The sequence below is a fragment of the Ascaphus truei genome, chromosome 1 (genome assembly GCF_040206685.1).
Source record: "Ascaphus truei isolate aAscTru1 chromosome 1, aAscTru1.hap1, whole genome shotgun sequence".
Taxonomy (NCBI): domain Eukaryota; kingdom Metazoa; phylum Chordata; class Amphibia; order Anura; family Ascaphidae; genus Ascaphus; species Ascaphus truei.
In genome coordinates this window covers 105,601,577-105,628,120 of record NC_134483.1, presented here as the reverse complement: position 1 = coordinate 105,628,120, position 26,544 = coordinate 105,601,577, and the positions used below count along the sequence as shown (strand labels likewise).

Here is a 26,544-nt window from a genome sequence, read left to right as displayed (position 1 = left end):
ATTGAACATTTTGAAGACTGTAAAAACTGTTATTTTGTAACAAAAAATGACGATGGTATATACAATATAAACACTAAATACCAAAATAATGTCTTTTTTTTTTTAATGACCCACGTCGCTTTGAATCTTTTTTTCCCCAACTACTGTGTGTTGAACTTTGGCAAATAAGCATAAAATGTATAATTCACACTGTGCAGTTACCTGTTGTTTGTAGGGAAGATGCTGAAAAGTCCTTTTGGTGCCTGATTCTGCATCACAGTTATCATTGTTTGTATTCTTGTGCCCAGTCTAGCACCCCCAGTAGGGTTAGACAGTGTGACAGTAAAATGTTCATCCATCTCTGGTTCTTCATCCAGTATTGTACCAATTTCCAGAGTCTGGGCAAAGGAAAACAAATAACAGAATATACTCTAAACTGTGTACAGTACGTTAGGAAAATATCTTTAAACATACTTAAAAGGATATGCAAAGTAGTACGTTCTGCCTAGCAAACATCATATACAGTACAGGTTTGTAACATTCCACCAGCATGCATGCTGTAATGTGTAAACTATTAAATTGGTCATAAGTCTTGTCAAAGTTGCAGCTACAGTAATGCCTTAGCGGGTGTCAGACGTAGAATAAACCAACGTGACATTTTCTTGTTTCCTGCCATCTCCTGAAATGACTTATATGTTTATAGTGCATCCAAGTAACTGAATGAAGCATTTAAACCAGTCAGAATACATCCTATCATAAAGTCATATGTTACTGTTTAGTCAACAAAGTCCTTTTCTTGTACTGTATATCTGGACGTTATTTTGAAAGATGGCTAAAAGCATTTTCTTCTGTGTATTTTGTATGCCCACAAAAACTATATAATAATCATATAAAAATCTATTTACAGCAGATATTTTGACATCAAGCCATAGGAAAAATGTACAAGATACTGCATACTTCATGTTCTGTATACATATTAACGATACTGCATTACTATACTGTATATGAGATTGCAACACATATTTTACATATATTGGGATGTTGGAGGTCATGGCATGGCTTACAATTCACGGAGCAGAAATAGCATGTGTGAGACACTCAGCTGTTATCACGCTGTATAATATTTAGTACTAGGGGGAGATTTAAAAGCTCCGTTAAATCAGGGCAACGAACGTCACGTTACCTAAATAATTAATGCACGTTAGCTTCCCTTACTTTAACGGTGATCCACAAAGCAAAATAGATGCAAAACAACAGCGTTAGGCCAGTCATTTGCGTATGGGTAACACAGCGTTAGCCAGCTAACATCATGATACGACACCCCGACACTGGCTGGCAGTAACACTGGGTCATGTTAGCCATATGCTAAGGAAGACGTCAGGTATTTATTACAATGCAATATATTCCTGGCATCTTCCTTCCTGATTAAAATTAATCAATGAATCACTTGGAAGCCACAGTGGCCACGAGGACATGCTTTCATGGTTACTAAGGTAGTAAAGGGGCTATTCAAAACACCCTAACTACCCGCTATGTACAGCCGCTATGACATACAAGGGGTAAACCACCCCCCTTAAACCTCATGGGTGCCCTAACCTCCCTCTCCAGGGCACTTACCCCCATAACCCAGCCCCCCCCCCCATCCCTTCCCTACAGTACTAGCCATTGATTCTAAAAAAAAAATGGTGTTAAAAGAAAAGGATGTTTTGGTTTAGAAACGAGAAAAATGCCACATTCACATGTTCTTGCTGTAGTGAGTAATTTATCGACAGATCGACGTTTCAGTCCTGTTTTTGTTTTTGCCAGAACTCAAGTGGTTATGTCAAAAATGACGGAAAAATGTTCCAAACTTTGAATTTTTTTTTAAAAATATTTCTTCAAAGGATTGCCCGGTTTTATTTAAAAATAAATAACAAATAAGAAAAACAAATCGACTCGAACTTCCGAACAAACTTTGATGTTGGTGAAATTCAGATTTGAAGTTATTCAAAATGTGATTGCGTTAAGAATCACTAGATTTAATTCAAGTTTTAACATGAGATTTATCGCAGCTGTAGGTAATCCTCAATTATGAATAATACCCACACTCAGAAAATATTTATAGCCATGTACTGTAGGTTGGAAAAGGATTACAGCCAAGTATACACAAGCTGGTTACATTTTGTTTAATCTGTTCTTAACTTTATACAATACATAATGTGTAGTCTGTATGCGTTATACACCAATATATAAATGTAAAAAACTGGGAAAATACCCATATCACTTTGCAGATGTATGAAATTAATTGAAAAATTTGTTTAGGAGTTTAAAGCTGCAATTCAGTCTTTTTTTTTTTTTTTTTTTAATTCAATAGTTTCATGTGGGCAATCTCTAATTACCTAAAGAATTGTATAGCTGCCAGTCAATTCGTTCTCCATGTATTGATCGGTGAAATTTGGCGACATCTTTAGATATGGCATATGTTTTTCATCTGCTTCTGTCAGTCAGTGGAAGCTCATGAATATTCATGAGCACTCCTGCACTGACATGTGCAAGAGGGAGGGCAGGGCTGACAAAGGGGTGTGCCAAGGATTGTGACAGGACATGAGGGGCAGTGCCTTAGCAAATGCTTGTTAAAATAGAATACAAGAAAATTGGTCTTTCAAAGTTGTTTTTTTAAAAACAGAAAATGCATATATATTTTTTTCTTACTACAGAACTGATTTATTAAAAAAAAACCACATGCAGGATATTGACTAAACTGCAGCTTTAATGTATTGTTTTATACTTTTTAAACAGAAATCTCCTGAGAACCCATGGACTTTAAAAAAATATATTCTAATTTAAAAGGAAAAAAAAGTCACTTCACAGACAACCTCCTAACACGTTTTATGATCCAACAGGTCCATGTGCTATTCTAAATGTTACCTTGAACCTCACACCTTCTTCCAGTATCACATATCCTTGTACTGGACTCAGATCCCCAGCTGCATCAGAGGCATTTTCTCCTGTGACCAGGTACTGAACTGTCACAGTACCAAATATTCCTTGAGGGGGATCTCGGACAATATACAACACAGCAACACTTTCAGTCAAGTACAGGGCAGTTGGCTCCCTCAGATAGAAGTGCTCACTGTTATTAAATGATAGTATTCCATGACCTTCATCATTGGCAAGGATAGTAACGGTGGCTGTTACAAAAGAAAAATATGTAAGTTATTAAAGCTGTAAGTGCATCTTATAGATACTCCAACATCTGTATTAAAACCATTGCCTAATAATGGCAATCTCAGATGTGCATCAGAGAATAATCGCAAAATATGATACAATTTAATATGAAACAAGAAAATGACATAATTTCACATTAAGTTATTTTGAATACTAATATGAAAAGCACACCATCTATTCCTGTTAAATGTATTGCAAAGGACACGCAATGTGTACCGCCAAAGAGAGTGGGTCAAAAAAAGTTAGTGAAAATATTCTTTATTCGTCCATCATATACAGAAGTGTAAAAACCTCCTACATGTTTTGTGCGTAATGCACTTTATCAAGGAGTATACTAGACACACAAAGGGTTTTACTAACTTTTTTTGACCCACTCTCTTTGGCGGTGCGCTACATTCTTCTGGATATTGCATTGGACTTTCTACTAGTGGCAGCACGCCTCAGGATCAGCACAGGAGGGGAGTACTCCAGAGATGTGAGTAAATAATCCTTATACAATATTGCATCATCTGTGTGGTCCATGGAGGTCCAGGGATTATCCCAATGAGGGGTAGAGTAGTGGGTTAATTCTCATTGCCCTGCCCCTTCAGGGAATGTAGGTCTCGTTAAGGACTGTATACCACTACAATACTGGACATTACTACAGAAACCCCCGGTACCAGTGCTATGGAGTTATATATATGATGAATTATATGATGTGGATCCGGCATTAGTGCGCTTATACCACAGAGGAATCGACACGCAATGTGTGTACACATTTCCACATTTTAACCAAGATAACAAAATAACTTTGTGAAATCGTCCAGTATTTTTGTGTTTCTCACATATTTTTGTTTGTTAAATATCCTTAAGTATTGTAGTCACTGCGGCTATCCCAGATCTGAAATTAGTGGGGCTCAGCTCTGCAGACCACCTACATCAATACCTACAGTATATAAAAAAAGAATACACAGGAGTCTACGATGCCTATACGTGTGTTAATGCGACCTCTCAAAGCCATGACAAATTGCACAATATAACTCACACAAGCAGTAACACTGTTGTGCAATAATGTCTGCTACATCTGTATGTACAGCTCGGAGGAGAGCCGGGAGAGTGCGGATATAAAGGGGGCCGTATCTTTGCCTTTCTCTTCCTGGTAGACGGCAAGCAGAGACGTTGCAGCTGCGGGTGGGAGCTTCTTCCTGCCACCTCCGGTGAGCCATTTCATGCTGGCAGCCTAATGCAGTGGTGCCCAACTCCAGTCCTACAGCCCCCTTTAATAGGTCAGGTTTCAGGGTATTCCAGCTTCAGCATAAGTGGCTCAATCCGAAGACTGAGATTCTGATTTAGCTCCCTGTGCTGCAGCAGGGACTGATTGAACCACTTGTGGGGAAGCAGGGATATCCTGAAAACCTGTCCTGTTGGGGGTGCTTAAGGACTGAAGTTGAGTACTCCTGCTCTGAGCTACTGTAGTGCTTTGCACAGGAGAGCAGCAAGACCATATTCATCAGTATAATGTCATTAAACAGCTGACCAGAGAAAGCTTGGAGAAGCTCTTACTGCACTGGGGAGAAAGGTAGCGCACCCCGCTCGCTCGGGAATGGGGCCCTGCTAATGCTAGAGACTTTCCATAGTTAACTTTTTTGGGACCCCTTAGAAATAATCTGTGGACCCCCAGCATTCCATGAACCACAGGTTGAAATGAAAACCACTGGGAAATGTGAGGATGTGCCTCTTCACAGAAAGGGTGGTGGATCTGTGGAATAGGCTCTCAACGGGGAGGCTAATTCTGTAAGTAATTAAAACATGTGTGGGATAGACATAAGATATAAATAAACATAAAGGAAAACCAAAGGTCAAATAGGTCTGAGGTTTTAGAACATATAGGAAAATAAGCAAACTACGTGGGCCCCGCGGTTATCATCAGCACATAGGTTAGATGTACTCATTGAATAAGCAATATTAATGCTATTGTAAAATGTTTTTTTTTTTAAACTCAGCCTACTGTACAGATGTAGCAAAGGTTATTACACCTGCTCATAATGCAGAATATCTCAGATTTTTCATAGTAAATCTGTACACCTGTATAAACAAAAACATGTTTTCATGCTACCTGTTGTATTTCGGCCCAGCTCTAGCCCATGGGAGGGATTTGCGAGTATCAGCTGGAACTTCTCATTCCCTTCTGGGATGTCATCATCATTGATTGTTATGTCAATAAATTTATATTTCTCTCCATCAGCAAAAGTCAGAATCTGGAAAACAATGCAGGTAAATAAATGTTCTCTCACAACCTGTAAATATCTTCATTTTGTTCCTTAACATCCTTTCTATGCAAGTTCTGTGCATTTCCAGCATAAGCATCTCATTGACAGGGCAGTTCCATTTATAGAAAATAAGTAGAACCTGCTCCAAGTTCACTAAACCCTAACTGATATTCTTCAAAGATAGTTTAGTAATGTTACATATCATTCCCGCAGGTGCAAAAAGGTAACGTATCTCATAGCAACTAGGAAAAATAACATATTTCATGGTCAACATGCACTCAAGTGACAAATTGAAATGGCTAAATGAATTAAGATATAACTTTTATTACGTGCAATCTAAAATACTAATATGTACTTCTAAATAAAAGAAAATAAACAAACAATGAAAAGGCAAAGACAGAAAGCAAAAAGCGCACTGAGGAACAGTGGCAAAAATAGTTTGTATTGGTTTAAAAAGGACAATATAATTGAAGCGCACCTTCCCCCCCCCTATGGGAGATATAGTGGCTACTGTGTGTCTGGTGTGTACCTGTGGCTCACAGAAGGCGTGAACCTCCCATGCTGGGAGCCTGGTGTGTCTGATCCGTCTGGTGACAGCGCCTCCACCTGCAAGGGATCCCAACTTGGTGGGATAAGCCTCTTACAGGAACAATACCAATAATACATACACTCATGTATATACTAACAACCTTTACTGAACACACTATAACAGTACCCTGTACTACACAGTATAATAGGCCCAACCCAGTATCACCAATGAGTGTCCCCAAAGTACATAGGGTGATTGGCACCAATACACTGAAATTTTTCTCTCACAATGTTAGGGCCCACCCAAAAGTGTTGGAGATAACGCTATCCTGTGAAGTTTTAGTGCACTTAGTTGGGTAGCTGCCCAGGGCTCCAGCACCCGGGTAATGCAGATTAACAAAGGGGATCCATCTGATCCAACGTTGTCGTCCGCCTCTGCGTGGGATGAATTCCGGCATGGATAATATCACCATACAAAGTCTCTTACAACCGAGGAGGTTTGGTCCCAGTGGGGTGCAGCCCCTGAGGCTGCTGGGACTTGTAGTTCCCCTGCAGAGATTTTGGGTGTAATGGCCTCCGCTACAGGACCTTCTGCGTGGGGTGTAACAAGATGGCCACCCCACTTGGACACCTATTGCCAGTGGTCGACAAATCACCAAAAAATCTACTCGCCAAACAAAAAAATCTACTCGCCACCTAGTACCACACGTGTGCTGCTTGGGCCAATAGGAGCTCACCACGATGTTAAATCCACTCGCCCGGGGCGTGCAAATGTATAGGTTTGTCGAACACTGCCTATTGCGCATGCGCAACTGCTTATGCGCATGCGCGGCACAAACAAAATGGGGTGCCATGCAAAGGGAGCCGCTGGCAACCCGGTTACCCCATCTGTCTGCCTCGCTCTCACCGCACCTACCGGCATTCGGCGGACACACCTGCTACCCTCCCCTCACTCTCACCAGCCTCCGCTGCTGATAGCAGACGCCCAGGAGGCAAGGGGACCAAGGGGGTCCGGGGGACCTGGCCACATAATATAAAAACATTCATCACTGTAGTCCCCTTCTGGGAGCTCACAGTGTTAGAAGCAATTGAAGTACTCCTATGGACGGCAGCATGGGGATTACAGTTTCTCACTACGTTTATACAGTATGGGACAGCACGAGTGCGGATATCTATATCTAAAACAATGAAAAGGCAATGATATGCCTATAAAGCTCATTAAAAATGGGTGGTCTGTGTACTGTATGTGGGTGGATATGGGATAATTAGTGGTAATTAGTCTTGCAGTAATTGCTGATTGTTACCACTGTGTGGTTGCTTAGTTTCAATAAAGATCATCACACTGACACAATAGAATTCATACTGTAGGTACTATCTAAATAGGCTGTATTGCGCCAATTGGCCTTTTAATGATTGCCTAATTGTATCTCCCTGTAATAGACCTTATGCTCTGTACTATAGCAATTGTATCAATGAATAATGCCTGTATCAATGAAATTGTGTGCAGTGCACTCTCACTAAAGCAATCACATACCTGTATACTGCTTCAGAGGTTATTTTGTATGTAACCATTCAATATGCAGTTAATGCCTATCGTTACCTTAGGGTCTGTGTAGCTGCAGATCTAGTCCTGGATATAGTATGACAACTACATATGTTCTGTAGCCTAGATTGTGTGGCACTACTAATAAAATCACAATTTTATCCACTGCAAGAAAGTTAGTCGACTATTAGTAAGCAACACAGAGCACCATAAGGTGCTGACTGTGAGCTGATCACGTGGTACTGAGTGTCAGCCAATCCACCACATTACACCTGCTGATCCACAGCCTACCCACAGCCTACCCACAGCCTACCCAACGCACATGTCACCCCTGCTTGGGAGTTTTCTCAAGGGCTATTGGAGAAATGAGCTTTGTAGGTATATCATTGCCTTTCTTCATTGTTGGTTTATTTTATTTTATTTAGAAGTACATATTGGCATTTAAAATTGTACAGAAAAAAAGTGATATCTTAATTCAATTAACCATTTCATTGTATTAGCATTAAAACTAAATGAAGTACTCTGACATGTCAAAAGTCCTGTACCACTTTAAAGGCTATTCCATTAGATGAAATATTTTACATTGTTTTCAAATTGCGGTGTAAATAAATAAGTAGAAATTGCAGAAAGCGCTAAACAGTTGCAGTAGTAAGGCTTGATTTACATTATCACAACGCTAAACCTTTTATTCCTATCAGTGTAAAGTGCAATGTGTCACACATGGCCCACGTATTTGTGTTCAGACTGATATGATCAGTACTATATATATCATGGCTCTTGGTCCCTCCCTATAGCTTTTCTTTTTGCCCCAAAAAAATATGATGTTGAAGAAAGTCAGAAGACAGGACAGTGACTCAGACAACTGCTCAACAGCACATGGGAACCGATAGGGTTCCCATGTGGCTTCTCCAAAAATACTGGACTCAATGTTGAAAGGTGCGACAGGTCACTATGTCCAGGGAGGTAATACCGGACACATACATGTCCAGTATTACAGTACCTTTCATTGTTTTACTGGACAGAGGATCCAAATACAGGACAGTCTGGTTCAATACCGGACACCTGGCAATCCTAGGACCAGATCATTACATGAGTTCAATAGGAAAACAAACGCCATTTTTGTTAAACATTACAAAAAGTAAAAGGGGGAATTTCCGGAAACGTTACTAGAAACATCCAAGACTGGAGTGGAAAGCAGAGACTTTTGTTCATTATCAAAAACTTACCATTGGGGTCACATTGAAATCCATCCCCAGCTGTGCTCCTAAATTCTGTGCGTAGAAAAACAATGATACGTTTCCGTAGGTTCCCCTGCCCCGGAATGCTACCAGTGTCAGTGTCCCCTGGGTTTCATTTATTTCATAGCTAAAAACACATAAATATATAAAAATGACATTTGTTTGTTGCTTATAAATTGAAATATTTATTGTTACATTTTAGTCGCCAGTATACTAAGGAAAGGTTGATCTTATGGGATCAGCATCTCTGCAATGGGTTGCTGTTCCCTCTAACACTGTAGGGATTAAGACAAGAGGAATGCCCAGAGAGAGCATTGGTAAAATAACCAAACTGTTGACTGACAGTGTAGCCATAGGTGAATCCTGTGTATTGGGTACATAGGGAAGAGGAGGAGGGAGGACCCTCGCTGCAGCTTGGCATGTGATGTAGTGGGAGGTGCTACAGTAGATCAAGCAGATAAAGATGCTCGAAAATGTTTTTTTTGCCGTGTGGATCCGATTAGATCAATCAAGTGTATATGAGAGATGCACTTGTGGTTCTCTGTACAACATTGCCCCATAAAAATAACTCTAAATGATTAGCTTTATATTATTGACTCTAACAGTGAAATATGACGATCAATGTATATGATATTTCCTATATACACACCTTGTGCTCTGCCATTCAATAACTCCCCTGACTCCATCATTTGCATCAATAATGATCTGAGCCGTCAAACCTTCAATATCTATAAACAGAACCAAAAATAAATACGGTCATCAGTACTAAAACTGGAGACTGCAGTTATAGCATTTATTTACAAGACTTTAAAGCACCAGTCTCGTCTACAACCCCCCACCCCCTACCCCCCACACCCCCTGGGGTCCCCAAGGCTGAACGGAGCTATCGAGATGCATGCGGGTAAATGTACCAACATTATTTCCTGGGGGGCAAAAATAGTGTGTTTCAGCTACAGGGACATCCTGGTTCCCATCCTGATAAAAGAGGGGGTTGTAAAAAAAGGAGCTAGGAGGAACTGATGCGTTAATGAAGAAAGCAAATGATGCTTTATAAAAAAAAAAACAGAATTCCTTCCTAAACCTGTTTAATGGCAATATTATATCTGCTTATGTGAGTTTGATTAGGCCTCCTTTAAAAAGGTACATATTTACATATCTAGTGTGATACCATCAGGTATTTGTATTGTATTGTATGTCTTTATTTATATAGCGCCATAAATGTACGTAGCGCTTCACAGTAGTAATACATGTCATATAAATAACAAATAATATAAATAACAGATCATGGGAATAAGTGCTTCAGACATACTGTAAAAGTAACATTAAGGAAGGAGTCCCTGCTCCGAGGAGCTTACAATCTAATTGGTAGGTAGGGAGAACGTACAGAGACAGTAGGAGGGAATACTAGTAAGTGCGTCTGCAGGGGGCCAAGCTTTATGTGTCATGTGTCCATGATTATCCAGTGCTACTCATATGCTTCTTTAAGCAGATGTGTCTTAAGGTGGGTCTTAAAGGTGGATAGCGAGGGGGCTAGTCGGGTATTGAGGGGAAGGGCATTCCAGAGGTGTGGGGCAGAAAATGAGAAAGGTTTAAGGCGGGAGAGAGCTTTAGATACAAAGGGGGTAGAAAGAAGACATCCTTGAGAAGAACGCAAGAGTCGTGATGGTGCATAGCGAGAAATTAGGGCTGAGATGTAAGGAGGGGCAGAAGAATGTAAAGCTTTAAAAGTGAGCAGGAGAATTGAGTGTGAGATACGTGATTTAATCAGAAGCCAGGAGAGGGATTTCAGGAGGGGAGATGCGGAGACAGATTTAGGAAAGAGTAGAGTGATTCTGGCAGCAGCGTTTAGGATAGATTGTAGGGGAGACAGGTGAGAGGTAGGAAGGCCGGACAGCAGGAGGTTGCAGTAATCGAGACGTGAGAGACTGAGGGCCTGAGTCAGAGTTTTAGCAGTTGAGTAACAGAGGAAAGGGCGTATCTTTGTGATATTACGGAGGAAAAAGCGACAAGTTTTAGAAACGTTTTGAATATGAGAGGAGAATGAGAGAGAGGAATCAAGTGTGACCCCTAGGCAGTAGCCACTGGGTGAATGATCGTATTTCCAATAGCAATGTGGAAGGAGGTAGTAGGGCCAGGTTTGGGAAGAAGTATAAGTAGCTCTGTTTTTGCCATGTTAAGTTTGAGTCGGCGGATGGCCATCCAGGATGATATTCCAGAGAGGCATTCAGAAACTTTGGTCTGTATAGCAGGTGTAAGGTCAGGGGTTGAAAGGTAAATTTGTGTGTCGTCAGCATAGAGGTGATATTTAAACCCAAAAGATGTGATTAGGTCACCTAGAGAGAGTGTGTAGAGAGAAAATAAAAGGGGTCCCAGGACAGAGCCCTGGGGTACCCCCGCAGAGAGATCAATAGAGGAGGAGGAGGTGTCAGGAAAAGAGACACTGAAGGTACGATGGGAGAGGTAAGAGGAGATCCAGGATAAAGCTTTGTTCCGAATACCAAGAGTATGGAGAATGTGAAGGAGAAGAGGGTGGTCCACGGTGTCGAATGCTGCAGGTATCTCTAGGTGCTGGAACAGTGCAGTAAGTGTGCTTTCCAGTCTACACAGAGTTAATCTTCCCCAGAGTAGCCAGTAAAAGCTGCTGCATAATTAATCAGAATGGACTCCTTGAGTGAACAAAGAAGTGTTTAAGGAAAACACACAGAGCTGACATGCTGCCAGAGAGACACTGCTCAAAGTGACACAGAGTCAGAGACTGTTTTCCCCAGAGAAGGGGGGGGCGATAGAAGTGCTCCCCCGCTGCGAAAGCTGGTTACAGAGGAGTTTCTCTGGGCTCAAGGTGGGGCTGAGTTCCCCTAAGAAAAAGGACGACAAGGCCGTGCTGAAGCAGGGACGTCTGCTCCAAAGGACTGACAGATAAGCAAAAACACTTTCTTGTTGTATGCAGAGACTGTGTTACATTGTTGCATATGCCAGGGCATGTTTTGGCTTGGGAACCAGCTTAGCTGGCCATGCAGTTAGTGAGGGCGAAATATATGGTGTAGTTAGCTTTCCCAAAAGGGAATAGGTGTTATTTTTATGTGTTGTTATGATTTAAAGGGATGGTGGGACTGTTAGCATATGATTTAATCCCTGTAAATAAACCCCATGTAAGAGAAGTACGACGTTTCCTGCCTTTAACATTGACTAAAAGATGCTACAACGTGGTGTGGGCATCACATTAGTTACATAGTTACATAACAGATGAGCTTGAAAAAAGACATGCGTCCATCAAGTTCAACCTATTCCCAATTTAGACGACAGATACTTACCCTATATTTGTATTAAGAGTACTTTGATCCAGAGGAAGGCAAACATTGAAACTTTTTTTTTCTAAGAAGATTTTCAGGCCTATATTTACTATGCATTTTACATCATAAATTTCCATTTTCCTATAATAAAATAATCTATAATATGGGAGCAAATCCATCATAAACCTGCTGGTTGAATTAAGTGATTCTATGATTCAACAATTACAGAATACTGTACTTTGTAAAATCTGAGAAATTTGATCAATAATTATATTTCGTGGTTGTGGTGCAGCTACTGGCTAAATGCAGACTTGTTCAGCTATGTTAAACGTGTTGCTTGTTATGTAAATTACCTTTCATTCTGTAATACATTAATTCTATGATGTCAATGGTACGCATGCAAGAACGAAAATAGGAAAAAGAGGAAGCGTTAGAATAGTAGAGATTTTGGAGATAGGTTAGGATATCAGAAGCAAGCAAAAATGTTAAGTACTTTAAAAGAGTAAATAAACAAGCACTTTTGTGGTGAAAGTGAGGCCTATAAGTAACTATGATGTTAAAAAAATGAGAAAAACAATTACTAAAAAATAACTATTACTACTATTTGTATTATCTAACATTGCTTTCCACAAAAAGTAATTATAGATGGTAGATACCTTAATAATACTACTCTTAGTAACTTTGTAATAAAAATACAGGTATAACATTACAATACCTAGTCTTGGAGGAGACGATGTCACTAGTTTCACAGTGAGTTCTACTGTTAATAAAGTGACAAGGAAGTATTCTTGAAGCTCAGGTATGTCATCCTATAGACAAGAAGCAAAACATGTTTTATTCATTATTAGAACATGATCATCCAAGCAGAATGAAATCAGAAAAAAGTATCCTGTTGTTTCAATGGTCTATTAAACAAAAAATGTATATGTGAAAAGCTTACTGCATACATGTACTGTAAGTACAGGAGAAGCCATGTACAAAGGTAAGCTAATTTCTCCTATGTCACATGGGAAATTACCCCTGGTCTGCAGGAGAGAACAATAGACCGATTATGTCAATGGCCATAGAAGGGACAAAAAAGTGGAGAACACCGTTCCGCTGTCTCAAAAAGGGTCACGTTTTGACAGGGAAGAAAGTATTGCCTAGTTCGGAGTGTATTTTGGATTCATCCTATAACTTCCATGGCATATAATATCCTTCTAATAATAATACCCTATTCAGAATCATTTGATACATTTTTACAGGGGTGGCCAAACTCGGTCTTCAAGAGCCACCACATGCCCAGTTTCTAGGATATTCCTGCTTCAGCACAGGTGGTTCAATCAAAATGATTGAGCTATGTGTGCTGAAGCAGGGATGTCCTTAAAACCTGACAGATATAAAAAAAAAACTCACATCTCACATACAGGTGCGCCGACGAGTATTCTAAAACTTGCCTTAAACTTGCCTTGGAAAATCTGGGGCTATCACCAACAAGATCCAGGTACATGCTGCAAACATTTCAGTGACATTTCTGCAGAGACTAATGGCCCATCGGATTAACACAGCAGGGGGACTTGGCAGTCCCATTCAGTTTGAATGGAACTGCCAGGGACCCCCGCTGTTAATCCGATGAGCCATTAGTCTGTCTGCAGAAATGTCACTGAAATGTTGCAGCATTTACCCAGCATGTCCTGGTGATAGTACAAAAAAAGCTTTATTGAAAACGACACACACTTGAAAACAGCAGGCTGCAGCACAGCCTCCTCCTCTACGCGTTTCACGCTATACTAGCGCTTCGTCTCCCAGACGAGGCGCTAGTACAGTATAGCATGAAATGTGTAGAGCAGGAGGCTGTGCTGCAGCCTGCTGTTTTTAAGTGTGTGTCGTTTTCATTAAAGTTTTTTTGTACTATCACCGGAACTGACGTCAGATTTGCTGTTTGCTGTGGCACCTGACATTCTCTCCCCTTCTCTGCATGCTCACTCTGGCGGATGCACGCCGCGGGAAGCGCTACCAAGGAGCAACAAGACCCAAGACGGAAGAGCCGACAGGGGTAAGATTATCATTATTACCCCTGAGCCCCGACTATCATAGTGGTCCCCTCATGCTCCATTTGCTCCCCTCTCAGCTACCCACACCACCAAGTGCTGGATTTACACAGTGGGATGCCTTAGCGCAGGGGGGCGCAAACTTTTTTCCCTACGCCCCACTGCCGGCTGTCCCCTCACTCCCGCGCCCCCCCCCCCAACCCCAACTTACCCGCGCTCCGGCGTAATGACGTCACGTTGCCATAGCAACGTGATGTCACATGACCTCGCAGCGTCATTTTGACGCCTCGTTGCCATGGCGCCGCAGGGAGGAAGCCTCCGGAGCCACGGTAAGTTAGGTTTACAGAGGCCCTGCAGCTCCCCCGGCACTTAATTTAAGTACCTTGGGGAAGCGCCCCACAGTTTGCGCACCGCTGCCTTAGCGCATGACAGCTACATACCTTTGTAACCAGCATGTACCTGGGTCTTGTTGGTGATTGCCCCAGATTTGTTTTAGAATACTCGTCGGCACTACAGTATATGAAAAACATTGCAATCCGGATGATACTTAAATACAATATGTAAAATTAATAATACGTGTTCTTAATAAACATATTTCATATGTATGTACATGTGTTTTTATCCTGTATATATGTGTTTGCAGAATAAGTAACATTAAGTTATGAGAATACGTATGTTTCTCAGCATCTTATACAGTAGTTATCATTATTATGTTGTACTTTAAATTTGGGAGAAGTTAATTTTATCTTTGAGGGTACAGTAAAATTATACTTGATCTTTGTTGCAACTCTCCCTATTTAGGAAATGCTAACAGAATACAATAAGCACTTATAATAAATTACATATTATTTTTCATGTTAAAATTGCAGAAATAGTCCCATTATTTTAAAAGGAGTGTAACTATCTGCAAAATAGTACATTTTCGCAAAATTGCTAAAAGCTATTATACTACTTTTTCAAGCTTATTTTTATTCTGGGTAGAGAAGACTAGTTAACCAGAAATACCTCCATAATGGATATGTTAATAGCTGCCGTTGTTTCCCCATCCTGTAGGATCAGTGATCCAGATGCAGGTATGTAGTCCAGGCCTGGCTCTGCAGCATGTCGGGCAGTCTGATTTAGTGTGAGCATCAAATCCGGGATTGTGGAATAGGTGACATTAATATCTCCTGACAAATGTATAAAACATAAACATCATTTATACTGAATTGCAGAGAAAGTGTATACTTGTAGACATTCATTCATATACATAAGTGGTGGCCAACTCCAGTTCTCAAGAGCCACCAACTGGTCCAGGTTTTAAGGATATCCCTGCTTCAGTCAATGTCTCGGTCACTGATTGAGCCATGTGCGCTGAAGCAGGGATGTCTTTAAAACTTGTATAGAAAATAAGCCGGTTGCTTGCTCAAGGAGCTGCGCTGTATAGATAATAGTCAGCAAAGAATGTATTATCAGTTTGCTCCGGTGACAGAAATGGACACTATATTAGGGATATTAGGGAAGCCTCCAGGGGAAAGTGCATCAGCAGCATCACAAATAAAGTACAGCTGAAGTATAAGCACAAAAGTCCAAGGAGACACTTGTATATGGCGTGCAGTGTGCAATGTACTCACGATCAGTCGCCATGTCCCTTATCCCTTATCCTCGTGGCCACATACAGTATCAGCAATAAAGCTTGTGTTTCTTTCGGCGTCTTGTCCAATACTGGGATAGCAGCAGAATGAAGGAGGATCGGTATGACGAAATCTCCTTGAGAAAGCGCCACTGACGGTGTGAAAAGCGTGGGAGGAGGAGCTAGGTTCTCCATGTGGATGTTCACATTTTTTATGTAGCCTAATAAAGGTTTATTTATTCAATTTTTTGCTGGTGAGTTCCAACGTTTGTTTAGGTTCAGGACGTCATACCGATCCTCCTTCACTCTGCTGGTATCTTTAAAACTTGACCTGTTGGTGACCGTGGAGGACTGGAGTTGACAAAGGGACACAGGTCCCGAAACGCGTTAGAGTTCACCTGTTTCCTATGACCACCTAATAAACTGTTTTAGCCTCCATACTGGTTGCAGCCCCCTTTGCTTTGTGCAGCTGTGCTCCGCCACCGGACCCCACGGGATCAAGATTTCCTCATGTATCAGTAATAAAGCTTGTGTTTCTTTCGGCGTCTTGTCCAATACTGGGATAGCAGCAGAATGAAGGATGATCGGTATGACGAAATCTCCTTGAGAAAGCGCCACTGACGGTGTGAAAAGCGTGGGAGGAGGAGCTAGGTTCTCCATGTGGATGTTCACATTTTTTATGTAGCCTAATAAAGGTTTATTTATTCAATTTTTTGCTGGTGAGTTCCAACGTTTGTTTAGGTTCAGGACGTCATACCGATCCTCCTTCACTCTGCTGGTATCTTTAAAACTTGACCTGTTGGTGACCGTGGAGGACTGGAGTTGGCCACTCCTGATTTTTTTTACTACAGCAACAACAGTTTATAATGCATCAAATATTGAACAGCGTATAATATATATATACATATTATAGTGCATGTCAATGTACAGTATAATGCCAATAATGAATATCCGTAAGTAAAAGTGCTAAGTACACTATACTGTCCCAATAAGCCAATATTGCCTAATTCAGTTACTCACTAATGTCCTGTTGTAAAATCTTTAACATTTATCTAAAACTGCAATATTTACCAAAGTCACATACATCACCTACAAATTACAGCTAATTAGAGTCGTGCAGTGATCTTATCACAGGCAGCTGTTACAGTATGTGAGGAGGGAGTCAAAGAATGTCCATTGTATCCCTTTCATAAGGCTTTCAAGACATCTGATTACCCGGGTATTTAAACCAATAAGCACATAAAGATATGTACAGTAGATGTGTAGACGTTATGATAGATGCACTGTAGATAGACAAACCAGCATTTTTCTCCGACAAAAGCAACATAAATATGAATTCTCAACTCTCAGAATCACAAACCTAAGGATCCATATTCTCTGTTGATAAAGAGTTGAATGCTTTTATTTCCCTCTTGTGTTAAAACGATCCTTGAAGAAGGAGCAAAGTTTAATACTCCGTGTGGTTCATCACTGGCTTCCACAGTCAGAACAGCTTCATATCCTTGCTTATCAAGTACAGCTGCTCCTGTGGCTGAAATGCCTACAAAAAAAAAATATTTTTATTATTAAAGTTAGATTAATCATTAATACATTTGGATATTGGGTGACAACGTTTACATGATTTATATAATGAAGACATGTTTTTTTTTCATATTTCTGTGGATATTTAGTGCAGAGTAAATGAGTGCTTCAGCATTTGGTGAAACCGTTTAATTATAAGTGTAACAGGTATTCCCTATGAATACCGCCGCTACTACCTGCTGTGCAACCTGTGTGGCTCTCAGGAGCCTAAGCCTCCGCTTGGGGAACCTGGGGTACATACATATCATACATCTCTAGGTGCAACGCCTCCACCTGGGAGGGATCCCAACGGAGTGGGAGGAGGCCCTCACAGGAAACAACCACACAACACGAACGAATATAAAACAGAACTGGCTTTACTGCATGGAAACACATATATCACGCGATAACATCATAACATCATCATGCGCCACGGCGGGCGCTAACCACACTGGGTGTCACGGCGGACACTAACCACACTAGGCGTCACGGCGTACGCTACCACCTCTAGGCGTCACGGCGGACGCTATCACCTCTAGGCGTCACGGCGGACGCTACCACCTCTAGGCGTCACGGCGGACGCTACCACCCACAATGTGACCCCACCCTGAGTCCAGTAACCCCCACCCAAATGTCTTGTACTCCCAGAGTCAAATACCACTGTGCATATGTGTGTGTGACTGCGCAGCCACTATGTTTGGTGATAGGCCTGGTTGGTGCACGTGAGTTGCAGGTTACCTGCCCGGGCTCCAGCCACGGGTACCGCGATATCAATCCGCACGATCCGACGTTGTCCTCCACACCGCGTGGGTTGAAAGTCCAGCGCGAACAATGTCTCTCCTAGTCTTAGGGTCTTTGGTGGTGTTCTGAGCCCAGAACCCACCTCGCAGGGCCGCACGGCGTCAGCACTGTGTCCCTGACTACTTGACCAAATAATGGGGCAGTGTCCCTATCTAGGGCCCGTCCCTACGCTCCACAAGCTATTAGGTGGCTCAGGACCTAACTGGGACCTTGGGGGCTGCTGGCCTATGCAGAGGGTCACTGACCCCTGCATCCACCTCTTACCCCTAGCTGGTCCGGATCCTGAGTGACTGCCTAGCTGCAAAACCCCGCGAAATGTATCTAACTGGGAGCAGGGGAATCCAGCCTTCCGATTGGCTCCCTGGCGTCACGTGTCTCTGCCCCTGTGCACCCTGGGGGCTGTCCTTCCCGCCTTGCCTGTGCGCGAGCTGTTTGGAGCCTCTCGCGCTAGCTGGCCTCCTGCGCATGCGCGAGCTGACTAACAATGGCGGCGCCCTGCTCCGCTAGCCGCCGGGACCCTAACGACGCGATCGCGGCCTCGGCAACCGGCCCGCTCGCGTCCCCGGCAACCGCCCGACCGCTTCCCTAGCAACCGGCCGCAATACAACCCCGCGCGGCAACGGGGAAGGAGGGGGTGAGTGCGCGAGGGGGACCTGGCTACATCCTCCCCCTGGTGAAAAACCCCAACGACCTCGCTTGGGATAAATAACTCAAACCGTACAGAAATTATATAATAAAAATGCATCAATATATATACAACTTAGCACAGGTAACTCTAAACGAGATTGCATAACTCGTTGAGCATCACAATCACAGACTGTATCTTACTACGAGAACACTGCTGAGCCTCATAATGGGGTGCCCCCATTTGATCGTAAGTAACCCTAGTTGGCGGGTACCTAACTCGTTGACTCCGTCGGATTTGTTCTTCGGCAACTCCCTCGGGGGAGTAATAAGCATAGTCCTGAGGCCTAGCCTCTTCCCTTGAGGGGAGAAATGTCTCTGAGGGTACAAAACACGGACTCTGTGGATCCAAAGGCTGGCCTGTTGGTGCCACCTTAGTAGGCGTTGGCCTACGGGGCCCTTTACCCGTAGCTCCTTCGGGAGATGCCTCTTCTGCTGGGTGGTCCCTTTGAGAGGGTCCCTCCATAGGGTCTTCCGGAGTTTCAGAGTGAGTCTCGTTAGTTACAGTCTCTTGACTCACCTCTGATAGATCGAACTCACCGTTGAGCGGTGTGGCCTGCAGTTCCTCTTCTTCATCTCCCACTTGGGGGATGGGGAGAAGGTGATTACGATGCCAAACCTTTACCCGGCCATCGGTGTCTCTGATGCGATAAACCGGGAGGCCAGGCATCTGTGACTCCACCTCATATACGCCATCTCTCCACCGGTCCGCCAATTTATGTTTTCCGGGGATTCCCAAATTACGAAGTAACACTGCATCCCCAGGACGTAACTCTCGATACTTGACTTTATTGTCATAACGTCTCTTGTTACCAGCATTCAGTTTGGCCGTAGACTTCTCAGCCTGTTGGTAAGCTTGTTGCAGACTGTCTTTTAGCCTTTGCACGTACTTAAAATGAGTGGTATTGAATATCCCGTCCGTTGATACTCGGAGACGCACATCTACTGGAAGTCTGGCCTCCCGCCCAAACATGAGGAAGTACGGGGAGAACCCCGTGGACTCATGGCGAGTACAGTTATACGCGTGTACCAAAGTCTCCACATGACGACTCCATTCTGTTTTCTGCATTCCCTTCAGGGTTCCAAGCATGTCCAACAGGGTCCTGTTGAATCGTTCAGGTAAAGCATCTCCTTCAGGGTGGTACGGCGTCGTCCGAGATTTGGCGATGTTCAGCATTTTAAGTAATTCTCGGATCAGAGTACTCTCAAAATCTCGCCCTTGGTCGGAGTGTAGTCGGTTTGGAAGACCGTAGTGAACGAAGAACTTTTCCCATAGAACTTTCGCAACCGTGATAGCCTTCTGGTCTTTTGTGGGGAAGGCCTGTGCATAGCGGGTGTAATGGTCCGTGATGACCAGCACATTACCGATTCCTCGACTATCAGGTTCGATACACAGGAAGTCCATACACACCAGGTCCATTGGACCAGAACTCTTTAGATGGGCCATGGGAGCTGCTCGGGTAGGCAACGTCTTGCGTTGAACGCATCGGGAACAACGGCGGCAGTGTTGTTCCACCGCTTCCCGCATCTTGGGCCAGAAAAACCGGTCTCTGACTAGCCCAAAAGTCTTCTCTACCCCGAGATGCCCGTGGTCATCGTGTAGAGACTTCAACACCATATATCTCAAGTTTTGGGGTAGAACTAGTTGTCGCCTATCAGGGTGGTTATGATATTGGACTACCCTATAGAGCAAACAATTATCTATCTCGAACTTGTCCACCTCAAGCATGAGTAACGCGACCAGATCTCGGGGAGCACTCTTCAATAGAGCAGGAGTTCTTCCGCTGAACGGCTTGTCGGATTATGCTGATCACTGGGTCTCTCAATTGATAGTACACTAAGTCTTTCCATCTTATGACTTTGTCCTGGGTTATGTTCATCCCTGCGGGGTCGCAGTAGGCAGCAGGGATCGCCTGCGACTGGCACCCTAACGAATCGGCAACTCTTAGTTCAGAGAATGCGACCTGATCATTGATGACAGCCGCTATACTACACATTGCTCGCATCCCAGGTCCAGGGATCTCTTCCCATTCATCATCATCAGGGGTGGCACTCAATCCTGGTCGTCGTGATAGAGCATCGGCCCCAATGTTCAGAGGCCCTGGCTTGTACTTCAGAGAGAATCGGTAGTTACATAGTGTTGCCAGCCATCGATGTCCGGCTGCATCCAATTTGGCGGAAATATTGATATACGTGAGGGGGTTGTTATCGGTCCTTACCTCAAACATAACACCATAGAGGTAATCGTGAAGTTTCTCCGTGATCGCCCATTTGAGAGCCAGGAACTCCAGCTTGTGCACCGGATATTTCTGCTCACTGGGTGTCAGACTGCGGCTGATGTAGGCTACAGGCCGAAGACCCTCGGGGTGTTTCTGTTGAAGGACAGCGCCCAGTCCATTGAGACTGGCATCCACATGCAGGACATATGGTTGTTCTGGGTCAGCATATGCAAGCACTGGTGCTTCAGTCAGGCTTTTCTTCAAATTCAGGAAGGCCCGTTCACACTCAGGCGTCCACTTATCACCAAACGGTTGACGGGCCGACGTGGCCTTTCTCCCAGTATCTTCGGGGTATATCTTCAGCAAATTGTTCAGGGGTTTAGCTCGACTAGAGTACCCTTCCACGAACCGACGGTAATACCCACAGAACCCGAGGAAGGATCGCAGTTCCGCGACATTATCTGGACGCGGCCAGTTCACCACCGCTTCTACTTTGGCTGGATCAGTAGCAATCCCTTGGGCAGACACGATGTGTCCCACGTAGGTCACTGAGGTGTGGCAAAACCTACACTTGTCGAGTGATAGCTTCAATCCTTCTTGGCCAAGACGATCTATCACCTTCAGTAGCCTCTCCTCGTGTTCTTCTAAGGTCTTCCCAAAGACAATGATATCGTCCAGGTAAACCAGGCACTCCCGAGGATTCATGTCCCCTATTGTTTTTTCCATCAACCGCTGGAAGGTAGCAGGGGCTCCGCATATACCTTGGGGCATACGCGTGAACTGGTAGAAACCCAGGGGACAGACGAAGGCAGTCTTTTCCTGATCCTCTTCACTCATGGGTACCTGGTAGTACCCAGATCGCAAATCGAGCACACTAAACCATTGGCTCCCGTTCAGAGCGTTCAGGATCTCTTCAATACGAGGGAGATTGTATTGATCAGGTACCGTACGATTATTTAGGGTTCGATAATCGACGCACAATCTTACAGATCCATTCTTCTTCCTTACTACCACTATGGGTGATGCATAAGGACTCCGCGACTCCGTCAGTATTCCAGCGGTCTTCATCTCCTCCAGGACATCCCTTACATCGTCCACATCCCTGGGGGCGATACGACGAGAGCGTTCCCGGAACGGAGTGGCGTCATTCAGCCTAATAGTGTGTTGGGCGCTGCGACTGCGGCCCACATCCATCTCGCTGGTAGAAAATACTGTTTTTCTTTCCTTCAGCTTGGCTGTCAGTCGATCCTTCCACTCGGTCGGCAGGGTCGAATCTCCGAAGTTGAAGTCCAGGTCGACTAACCGCTCACCTACTGCAGCGGCGTTCACCTGGGGCGCGGTTTCCACCGGGCTGACGGGATATATACTGCCCAGACTTTGTCCTACATCGATGTCCATTGGAAATGGAGAGATGTTTTGGATATACACGTGGGTTCGGAGGGGAACTCGGGCCGTCCACTCTTTTACTTCAGGTATTACCCGATACCCCCTCTGGATCTCTTCCTCAGGATCACTCTCCAGAGAGAACAGATGATCGGTCTCCTCCCGATCAGGATAACAGCACCAGACGGCCATGCGCTTCACTCCCCCTGGTGAAATGGTCGTCAGTCCGCGTTGACGATTGTAGAGGTCCCCGTGACGCTCTAGGGCATATACTCGGTTGCACTCCTCTCTCAGTACAGGATCTAGGCGGGTATCGGCCATTGGCAATTCATTAGTCTCCTTCAAGTAGGCTCTGATGACAGCTCGTACTATATCCGTATTTGTCCCCAGGATGACCGGATACTGACACTGTCCTTGAGGTTTTGGGCACACCATAGCCTCCACACTCATGGGATGTTTCTTGCCGGTATTCAATTGAAGTATCTCCAGTTGAACGCTCACAATCCCATCGATGGGGTAATCTTCGTTGCTCAACCCCCTCACTTTCATATGTTCCGCCGACCGCAGGGGACAATGCTTCAGGTGCTGGTCGTAGAAGTGCCGGTATATTATGGTCACTTGAGACCCGGTGTCCAATAGAGCAGCAGCATAGACTCCCTCTACTACCACACCTACGATGGCCGAAGGGCCCACCTGACAGTAGCCATCTCCCCCTGGAGTTCCTTCGCCTGGGCTCAGGTCAGGAGGGGCTTCGGGAGGCGTGGGGGTAGCCTCGGTGGTTTTGGCTTCTGAGGTCTGCCTCTGACAGATCATAGTCATGGCCGAGCTTCCTTTACGGAGCGTTTCCGTTTCTTGGGTGTCTCCATTAGGGCACTCTCTAGAGAAATGGCCTTTCTGTCCACAGGTACTGCACCGACACACTTTATTCGAGCAAATACCCAGTATGTACCTGGCAGATACCTGGAATGCGACGCTCCTCACCTCTGACAAGCCCCGTTGCGTTTGCCTTCCCAGCCTGGGTTCATGCCTGGCTGACGGGCGGCTGATCTGTTAAATGATAATGATTAGGATTTAATAGGCTGCAATGCTTCGCGTGTCTACCAGATGGCATAAATTCATGAATTGTAATGCAGTATATATATATATACTGTGCAGTATTGCAGCCAGCGGGAATAAAATGCTTCAATCCCTGCCTGAAAAATACCTCAATGCACTCGGGCAGAAAACAGTCACAAACCTCAATACACCCGGGTATACCCGAATTCGTGGGACTAGCCGAGCTCGAATAAAGTGTGTCGCCAGTGTATAGCAGACGACGTCTTTGAGGTCCAGTCGTCTTGAGTAGGTGGGGGAGGATCTCCCCGAAGCTCGCCCTTTCGTTGAGGGCGACTTGGGTGGCGCATCTTCCTCTTTGACAGGTGTCTTGGGCCGGCGAGCGGAGGCTCCCGGGGTGGTACTGGCTGGAGGATCTTTGGCTTTGGTGCCTGCATGCAGCTTGGTATAGGCCTCATGCCCTTTTACGATTCCCAGAATGTCCATGAAGGTAGGGGGAGGTCCCTCCTTTAGTGAGCACCTGATCATAATCACAATGTGATGCGTGGGGATGGCCCCTCGGAGGAACTGCTTGCGCCGATATTCGTCCATCTCTGAAGATAGGATGAGGCCACAAGTTCGCAATTTCCACAGGACCAGCTGGATGCGTTGTAGGAAGTCGGACAGGTCTTCCTTCTCCTTCTGTCTGAGAGCGTAATACTTGAACCACAGCTCGCTCTACTCTTCCTCCTTGCCATAGATCTGGACTAACAAGGCTACCATCTGGTGAGCAGAGAGATCAGGGTCTTGGTCACGCTGTGCACTGACCATAGTGGCCGCTGGGGGTCGTAGACTTTCCAGGATTCTCTGCCGTCTGACCGTTTCAGAGCAGGGCCATTCGTCGATCACCTTGAGGGTGTGCTCCTTCCAAGAATCGATACTTTCTTCGCCTGTGGGGACAGGAACCGTCCCTGAGAACGCCTTCAATTTCCTATAATTTTGGGCTTGAGCGGACGTAGTTATCGCTTCCACTAGCTGCGGGAATGTCACTCCTAACAGGGAGCCGTCATTGTTGGAGCCACTGGCTATCGCTGCTCGCTGCCTGTTAGGGGTTGGGGTAGAACTGTTCACGGACCGGTTAGTAACCGGTGATGTTGCCGGACTGCCGGCCCAACTGGTGGCCCCTTGCCTAGCATCTGAAGAGAAGGTCACTCTGGGTAGGGATATATCTGATCGGATGGGTGTACTGGCGGCCATATCTCTGTCGTCCCAACCCTCATGTCTGGGGAGGGAAGTGACGTGACTGGAAACAGTTCCTGGGTAAATTAGAGGGCACCCGTGCGGCAAAGTCTCTGGTAGATACACTACTCGTGGGCCTCTATCAGGAAGTATAGCTTGTTCAGTGGCTAGCAATAGGGTATTCTCTTGCCGGTCAATGTCATAGTGCTTGCTGATGAGGCGGGCGTCCGCCAGACCAGGTAATGTCCTTACTGCGCTGCAGACCGTAAACATGGAGACATCAGCAGGTACTCCGTCTACGGCGACCACGTGTCGCAGAAGCTCTCCTAGCTTTTCGGCCCAGTCGGCCACTTGTTTGGGCGTGAGCGCAGACATGCTGACTGACAGGGTAACGGTACTACAAAGTGGGGCACCCCAGGACAACTCTCAGCAGCGCCTCCAAATGTAACGGGTATTCCCTATGAATACCGCCGCTACTACCTGCTGTGCAACCTGTGTGGCTCTCAGGAGCCTAAGCCTCCGCTTGGGGAACCTGGGGTACATACATATCATACATCTCTAGGTGCAACGCCTCCACCTGGGAGGGATCCCAACGGAGTGGGAGGAGGCCCTCACAGGAAACAACCACACAACACGAACGAATATAAAACAGGACTGGCTTTACTGCATGGAAACACATATATCACGCGATAACATCATAACATCATCATGCGCCACGGCGGGCGCTAACCACACTGGGTGTCACGGCGGACACTAACCACACTAGGCGTCACGGCGTACGCTACCACATCTAGGCGTCACGGCGGACGCTATCACCTCTAGGCGTCACGGCGGACGCTACCACCTCTAGGCGTCACGACGGACGCTACCACCCACAATGTGACCCCACCCTGAGTCCAGTAACCCCCACCCAAATGTCTTGTACTCCCAGAGTCAAATACCACTGTGCATATGTGTGTGTGACTGCGCAGCCACTATGTTTGGTGATAGGCCTGGTTGGTGCACGTGAGTTGCAGGTTACCTGCCCGGGCTCCAGCCACGGGTACCGCGATATCAATCCGCACGATCCGACGTTGTCCTCCACACCGCGTGGGTTGAAAGTCCACAATGTCTCTCCTAGTCTTAGGGTCTTTGGTGGTGTTCTGAGCCCAGAACCCACCTCGCAGGGCCGCACGGCGTCAGCACTGTGTCCCTGACTACTTGACCAAATAATGGGGCAGTGTCCCTATCTAGGGCCCGTCCCTACGCTCCACAAGCTATTAGGTGGCTCAGGACCTAACTGGGACCTTGGGGGCTGCTGGCCTATGCAGAGGGTCACTGACCCCTGCATCCACCTCTTACCCCTAGCTGGTCCAGATCCTGAGTGACTGCCTAGCTGCAAAACCCCGCGAAATGTATCTAACTGGGAGCAGGGGAATCCAGGCTTCCGATTGGCTCCCTGGCGTCACGTGTCTCTGCCCCTGTGCACCCTGGGGGCTGTCCTTCCCGCCTTGCCTGTGCGCGAGCTGTTTGGAGCCTCTCGCGCTAGCTGGCCTCCTGCGCATGCGCGAGCTGACTAACAATGGCGGCGCCCTGCTCCGCTAGCCGCCGGGACCCTAACGACGCGATCGCGGCCTCGGCAACCGGCCCGCTCGCGTCCCCGGCAACCGGCCCGCTCGCGTCCCCGGCAACCGCCCGACCGCTTCCCTAGCAACCGGCCGCAATACAACCCCGCGCGGCAACGGGGAAGGAGGGGGTGAGTGCGCGAGGGGGACCTGGCTACATAAGACAAGCTTTCAAGAGTTCTCCTCTCTTCCTCAGGTCAGCAATACTGATTTACAAAGATTCCATGAGTTTAACACAATGTAAAAAACGAAAGATAGCCATCTAAAGGAGATTATGCAGATAAGGAAAAAACAGACAGGGCAAAATATGGATGAAAAGGACAGTGAGACACAGGACCCTTGAGCA

At 45.3% G+C, this 26,544-nt stretch overlaps 1 protein-coding gene across 5 annotated transcripts in view; it reads right to left on the bottom strand.

Annotated features, from left to right (window-relative positions):
- The window catches only part of ADGRV1 (adhesion G protein-coupled receptor V1), a 527,599-nt gene that overhangs the window by 338,387 nt on the left and 162,668 nt on the right, over window positions 1–26,544 (bottom strand). For 4 of the 5 annotated variants that reach the window (XM_075593091.1, XM_075593079.1, XM_075593095.1 and 1 more), the window contains 9 exons: window positions 17,037–17,216; window positions 15,070–15,233; window positions 12,750–12,843; window positions 12,388–12,411; window positions 9,394–9,472; window positions 8,733–8,871; window positions 5,282–5,423; window positions 2,887–3,149; window positions 202–377 (listed from right to left, as the gene is read on the bottom strand). In XM_075593091.1, coding sequence (XP_075449206.1) covers window positions 202–377; window positions 2,887–3,149; window positions 5,282–5,423; window positions 8,733–8,871; window positions 9,394–9,472; window positions 12,388–12,411; window positions 12,750–12,843; window positions 15,070–15,233; window positions 17,037–17,216 — 1,261 coding nt within the window. The remainder of the gene's footprint in view (window positions 1–201; window positions 378–2,886; window positions 3,150–5,281; window positions 5,424–8,732; window positions 8,872–9,393; window positions 9,473–12,387; window positions 12,412–12,749; window positions 12,844–15,069; window positions 15,234–17,036; window positions 17,217–26,544) is intronic. The other variant, XM_075593082.1, reaches the window with a different exon arrangement.